General features: G+C 33.1%; 1 protein-coding gene across 1 annotated transcript; it reads left to right on the top strand.

Moving 5' to 3' along the window:
• Positions 1-745: 745 nt before the first annotated feature.
• Positions 746-6,205, top strand: LOC112035530 (uncharacterized). Its single transcript, XM_065780741.1, has 2 exons — positions 746-1,126; positions 5,620-6,205. The coding sequence occupies exons 1-2, from the start codon at positions 865-867 to the stop codon at positions 5,946-5,948; spliced, it is 591 nt and encodes a 196-aa protein (XP_065636813.1). The 5' UTR covers positions 746-864; the 3' UTR covers positions 5,949-6,205.
• Positions 6,206-7,496: the final 1,291 nt, after the last annotated feature.

Below are 7,496 nucleotides of genomic sequence, written 5' to 3'. Positions count from 1 at the left end.
TAAAAGAATATTTACTTTGGCGAGTGGTGGTAATAAAGTGATTCCACACTCGTAAGTGGGAATATTTTATTTTTTATCTTTTTCGTAAGTGGGAATATAATAATAAAAAAATCTTTACTTTAGCATGAAGTGTTAGAGCATCCACATTAATATGTGTAATTTTTTTCTTTCTATTTTACACATTTAAAACCTACTTTTTTTTTTATTTTACACACCTATTTTTATAAAACACTCACATCAGTTTGTCTATTATACATATTTATTCAAATAAAAAAAAAATTTAACACTGTAAACAATAACCATGAGAGAAGAGAGAAAGGAAAAGAGAGTGAGTGAAGAGGGGAGATAAAATAAAAATAAAAAAATTATTTATACAGTAAACAATAACTATGTATATATACATAGTTATTGTTCATTTGTAAGACTATTGTTCATATTTAAACATTTTTATAAAGACTAATGTGAAAATTTTTGGATTAAAATATATAAAATTGAACACTTTTTTATATTTTAGAAAACCATTTATAAGTGGGTGTCGTTGCTCTATCATAGACTTCACATTCTGCGTTTAGAGAGAGAGAGATCATATGGGAATATGGGACTAATATCTGTCAGATTTCTTTTTCTTTTTATCAAAAAGAAAACTTCTGTGAGGTTTTCTTTTTATCTTTTTGGTAAGTGGGAGGATAATAATAATAATAAATATTTACTTTGACTAGTGGTCATTCCACCCTAGTTCTTTTGACTTTACTTTAGCTTGCAGCGCTAGATCAAATACTTCACATTCTGCGTTTTGAGTGAGAGAGAGGGAGAGAGAGAGTTCTTCTCAAAAAAAAAAGAGTAAGTGAGAGAGAGATATATCATATGGGGATTTGGGATTATGTTTCCTCTACAAGCAATTCGGTGATACAAAACGCACCTGATCTAACGACTGTGAAGGGGTGGGGTTCGAGCTCTTATGGTTATGGCTGGGCTGCTGTTGCCAAGGTTGATGACGTCGTTAGGACGAAGGTGATCCAGTCCATGCAAGACGAGGAAGCCCGTTCCCAGTTCCGTCGGATTGCCACCAACTTCGCTAAAAACGCTACGGTTGTTGCTTGCGAGGAGGGCCTCAAAACCATCCCAGGTCTGTCACTACAACTACATACACTATCACACTCCCGGCTCCCCCCCTTAATTAGTTTTCTTATGCTCCTAAAAACAGAAAATGTTTTTCCATTTTCAAGTGATTGTTTGCAGCTAAAATATAGTCAAATTTGTAAAATATTTTTCATTTCCTTTATAATTTTGCCTTTGAAATTAGGTTTCCTGGTCCGAGTGTCGTCCCTGTCATCCTAATAACGAACTCAAGAATTTACTTTGGTGGCCAAATTAATTCTGTTATAATTAATTTTATTTTTCTTTTTGTATACTATATATTCTGTTATATATAATAGTAAAAAAAAAATGAAAATAATTTAAACTTTAGTACTCTTAGAAAACTAAAACAATCAAGTATCAAATTTGAGTTGAAGTTTTCATTTCTCAACAATTTCTCTCTTAATATAGGCAACCGCATTATCTATTAAAAAATAAAAACCATAGATTTGAAAGGACACTATTTGGGAATTGAAAATTCATTATTGGAATCCAGAATTATATTGCTTTCTAAATTGTTTAGTTTTAATCAATGTATTATAAATAGTTCTAACTTGTCCATACTTAACTTTTTAAAAGTTAAATCATCATAATGATTAATAAAATAAAAAAAGAACCTAGTTCTTGGTACATTAGTTAGATTTAATAGTATTAGATATAATCAAGAATTTAGCATTAATATAGTGAAGTAAGAACATTATTTTGAATGCAAAGACTTAAATATGAATGAAAATTGATATAAATTAAAAAAAATCAACTAAAAAATTTCTAGAGATAACAAGATTAAAATTTTTGTTGATTAGAAGAGGAATTGGGAAAGACAGTTACATATTCTTGCTACAACATGATATAGGAAAGTGGTATTGTGCCATTGAAAGATATTCTATATAGAGTGGTATTGTGGGCATGAAAATATTTGATATGCAGTGGGATTCTGCAAATAGTTACCACTTGCATATGCAAATTGTAATAGAAAAAATAAACCATCCTTTTTTCTAGATTTTATTTGAATGGATGAATGCAGGTATTCTCAAGTTTATCTCTTTATCTGATTTGATTGACAAATGTACATTTCATGAGTCTTAGATTTGGCGTTTTCCTGTTTCATTAGCACACGCTGCCTATGTGCTTGGGTTCTTTGTATTCCATCATTTTTTTTTTCCAATAAAGTTTTTAATTATATATAAGAAAAAATGTTGTAAACGAAAAATAGGGATGTTTATAGGTTGAGTTGGATCTGATTTTGTGTACAACAGCCACTCGACCTGATCCTTTTGGATGGCACACTCTTTCACTTGCTACCGGAATGAAGGGTTGAATTAAATAGTCCGCACCTTATGTTTGGTTGGATGGTTAGCACCGGATGGGTAACCAGGTTTAAGATCTATGCACATGGGCAAAAAGCATTCACAGTCCTCCAATAAAAGGAAGGGATAATTACACTTTACCCACCTGTGATTTGCCTCTAATTTGATGTGCCTACTCGTAGTTTCAATTTTGACACTTTACCCACTTGTGATTCTCACCATTACTATACCATAACCCACCTCTCCGCTTTCCGTTACTCTAACACAGAAAATGTAAAAAACAAAACCCCAAACGGATCAAAACACTCCTCACATGAAGAACATACACAAACATGAGGAAAAAAAAAAACTTAAAAGACTTGTTAGAGTACTAAAATAATTTTAGTCAAATTTAATTGGGGAAATTTGCATTTTAAATATTGTTTTAAAGTGTTTATTTGTCAAAGGAAAAAGAAATATTTTTTTTTAAAAAAAGGACGTTTTTTTTCTAAGAGTCACACAACAAAGAACAAACTGGGCAAAATTAGTGTCTTTGAAGCAGCTACGCCGCACTTGGTAGTCAATAGTCGGTACACTCTCAGCATCAACGTCAGCGCACTTTCAATTCCTGACAAGTCATGGCTTTCTCCGCCGTAACAAAACGCTCTCGCTCTATCGAAGCCATCCTCTTCAACGCTCGGCTCTTCCCTAATTCCACTTGTAGAAGATTCACCACTGAACCTTCCTCTTCTTCTTCAGCTTTGAATCAAACAAATTTGATAAAGCAATTGAGGGAACGAACTAGTGCACCCATGAAAGACGTGAAGGCCGCATTGATGGAATCCAATTGGGACCTGCTTTTGTTTTGTGGATCCTGCTTGGCTGTGGCCTGTGGGTTTGTGTAGTTAAGGTGTTTGGGTTTTTGTTGAGGAATTGTGGTTTGTTCTTGGTAGATTTTTGGAGTTTGGCTATGGATTTTTGTGGGTAAGGTGTTTGATTTTTGGATGTTGTGGTTTGGGTTCTGCTTGGCTGTAATTAGTTTCTTCTTCTCTTTTCTTTTCTGGCTTTATTTCTTTGTGTAAAGTGTAACTCTTATTTCTTGGGACCCTTTTGCTTTGGCAAAGCATTGATACAACCAGTCAGTCCAAATTGGATCAATCCATGTTTGTGTATGTTCTTCATGTGAGGAGTGTTTTGATACGTTTAGGGTTTTGTTTTTTACATTTTCTGTGTTAGAGTAATGGAAAGCAAAGAGGTGGGTTACGGCACAGTAATGGTGAGAATCACAGGTGGGCAAAGTGTCAAAATTGAAATCACGAGTAGGCACATCGAATTAGAGGCAAACCACTGATGGGTAAAGTGTAATTATCCCTAAACAGAAAAAGAAAAAAAAAATAACACAATTCTAATACAGTGAATTTCCTCAAATCTATATCCTAACAACCAAAACGAAAATCTATGTTCATAAGTCTAGATTTAGACAAATCTCAATCTCATGCAAAAAGAAAAAAAAATGATCTAACTAACCATTAGGTTTCCACATTTAAATCTTTAACACTCCAAATACAAAAATATAGGTTCATGCATTTTGCACTTGTTGATAAAACTTGATAAAAATTACTTCTAGGTTGGTGCATTTTGCATTTGTTGATGCATGTACATTTACTTTGTATTCATGAAATTTCTCTCCACTATTTATGCAAGAACAACAAGCTTCAAGGGAGAACGCTTTACCCATTCCAATATAAAGGATTAGTCCATCAAATAATAGATAGCAATTAGTTTGTCAAAAAACCTATTTTCATCACCATCAATACTCTACGTACATTTAGTTATATGCCGTAAGGCATTTTGCACCTTTATAAACATTGTTGAAGTGAAAATCCATTAGGTTATTTGATAATTCGATTGTTGAAAGTGGAGGAGGGGGACTTGAACCTTGGTTTTCCTCATAAAGGAGATCAAGAAATGCCACTAAACTACAAAGTTTTTGGGCGAAAATCCCTTAGGTTCTTCTTTCTTACTTTTTGCTACTTTTTGGTTTCTTGATTAGCATATATACTTATGTTACCATTCTTTTCATGGAATTACATGGTGCTTTCGAGAAAGATATGGTCTCTACTTATCATGGATGAATTAATACACTGTAATCTTTTATTACAATACGATCAAAATATCACATAAACATGCACTTCCTCTTCTTATTAAGTCACTTATCCCTTTCAACAACCATATAATTAAATCACCCGAACTTAAAATTCATAGTTTAGAATTGTGAGGTTTAACACATGGGATGTCTAGTGGTTTTTTGGCCTCATGGCTAGACTCTTTATTTTCACAAAGTGCTTAGCCACCATGTTTATTTTTATAGGATTTTTTGAGTTCCTTCATTAAAAAAATTACATGTTGAACATGTCAGTTTCCATTCTTGAACGCAATACACCCATATTTCAACTTCTTAATACTTGGAGGATGATGTATTACACCCTTTTAATTCTTAATTGTATGTATATAATGAAGCGAGAACTTTAAATGAATCCAATAATTTTGATTTTAGAAAACTACTTTCGTGAAAAGGCCTATTTATCATAAATATTGAGTTCACAAATATCAAAGCAATTGGATTTATATAAACTACACCAATTATATCTCAAGTGAAATATTATTTTTATTTGTTTTGATAATTCAAAAGTTGGGGGAGGGGAAATTTAAACACTAGACGTCTCCGTTATAAACACTAGGAATTGTCAATTGAGTTACAAAGCGCTTGGCATCTCAAATGAAATACTTATATGCTTAGTTTTTGGAATTCTTATGACATTAAGTAAAATGTCCTCTATGGCCATTATCATAATTCCTTGATTAATAATGTAAATGATGAGATTCACATGTATATGTAGAGAAGATATTCGGAGTACATTATACATTAACACAAATGTACTATAACCCTCTTTCACATTAAGTTTGAATTGCATTTAATACTTTGCTACAAGCCTTTTAGCAACTGAATCATATTAAAACGATTTGACCACCATCCATATCAAGATTGGAATTGTGTGCTACAGACAGATTATTATTTTAGTCTTTTGTATGAGTAAAATAAGCTTACATATGATCCAGGAGAACCAAATCCTTATAATACTACCACATATTGTTCTTTTGTCTTAATCTTCTTGTGTTTCTACTGTAATTGTAGGGGGATCATTATTTTATAAGATTGTTTTGCAATCTCTCCATAACGAAAAGAAGTCTGGGGGTAATGAAGTAGAGACAAAGGCATTGCGAGCTAAGATAAGCAAAATGGAGGAAGAAATCACAGAATTAAAGAAATTAATTGGACGAGCAGATCTACATAAGCCTTTTGCAGATTTCAAGCCAGAGAAGAGCTCTTCCTTTGAACCAAATGTGGATATAAAACCAGAGGATGCAATCAGAGTCTTCATGATGAAGGAATCAATAGGTAGGCAATTTTTGGATGATTTGATAGTTCCTACCGCCAAAATAACTAGGATGAATTCTAAGTAGAAGACAATTTTATTTCAAGGAGACAAGATGGGTGGAGTGATGAAATGATTGATAACAATTGGGATGATAAATATTTGTATATCTTAGATTTTGTGTAATTATTGTGGAACCCCCCTCCTCACCCTCTTTTGGTGTTTGTTTTGAGTTGTGGCAGAATTGGGTGTGATGAGGAATGATGTATGCTGTTAAGAATTGGAGTGATGAATTTATTATTAAGTATTTGGATAATAAGGATTTGTATGTCTCAGATTTTGCAATTTTGTGTAATTATTCTTTTCTCTCTCTCTTTGCCCCGTCCCCCTAAACCACCTCTTTGGCCTTTGTTTTGATGTGGCAGAATTGGGTGATTAGGAATGATTTATGTTGTTAATATACTAATCTTTAAGGCTAAATTTGCAAACCACACCTCTAAAGTTTGGGAGTATTTGGATTCTACATCCTGAAGTTCAGAATTTAGCCATCAGTTGCCCATCCAACCATATTTTTTGTTAAGTACCACAAACTTGCCACGCATGCTTAGTTTGTCCAATAAAATGATGCTTCCATTATTTTTGTAGCCTAAAAAATTTAAATTATTAAGTAATTTAAAATGAAACTATGAAGCAAATAATTAATCCCAAAAGAACTGAAACTATGAAGCAATGAAGTAACCCAAATTGATCAGAGAAGATAGTATCATTAGAAGACTAGTTTTCAGATTTATCAAACGATACAAACAGACATGCTGATAGGAATATCTACAAAAGATATCTACAATCACTAAACATCAGATCCAGAGATATAGACCATGTCTTTCCAAGGATAGAGAAGTCCTTGCTCTATGATTCTGCAGCAAAAAACACAAATCAGATCAATTGGATTTATGGTCTCCGCAAAAGGAATGTTTAAAATTTTACAGAGGAGACCAAGCATCTTCACCAGATTTAGCATAAAAAGGTAGAACAGAATGTACAACGGAACTTTTATTTTTATTTTTTGAAATATAACTTATTTACTTGCATAAAACCATGATTCATGTTGTATATTTAGTGATTCAGAAATGTACACCACTTTTGGACGCTTGTTGCTAAGCCTAATTTTTTTTTCATGAATGATGTTCTTAAACAAAAAATATTTTAATTTCAACACTCCACTTGAGTGTAGATTTACCAATATTTCTTATTAATCTAGGAGTATCCTTTGGTCTAGAGGGACACAGTTAACTGAGGTTAAGTGGGATCTTGGGGATGGTACTAACATTCCAATTGACCATTTCTTTGGCCTAGTTCCAGAGCTGGGAACAAAGGCATAGAGGCTGAGAAACTTGCTTGTGTGACTGATCAGATGGACAAGACCTCTGGTCTTGGAATCAGCAACTAGTATTATCCGTGTATGATACACCTTTGTCAAACTCTGTTGAAGTATCGTGGCCTTATACTAAGTTAGGTTCTTATGAGGCTAGGGTGGGATTTTGTAAGATACCCTATGTTGAGGACCATTTTTTCGGCCCATGTGGCATTACTTCATTGGCAACCCATGCCACATCAACATATTATTGATTTTATGGGT

Source organism: Quercus suber, unplaced genomic scaffold (genome assembly GCF_002906115.3).
Source record: "Quercus suber isolate HL8 unplaced genomic scaffold, Cork oak 2.0 scaffold_244, whole genome shotgun sequence".
Taxonomy (NCBI): Eukaryota; Viridiplantae; Streptophyta; class Magnoliopsida; order Fagales; family Fagaceae; genus Quercus; species Quercus suber.
Note: the sequence above shows the minus strand (reverse complement) of the source record. Positions and strands in the feature narration are given on the sequence as shown.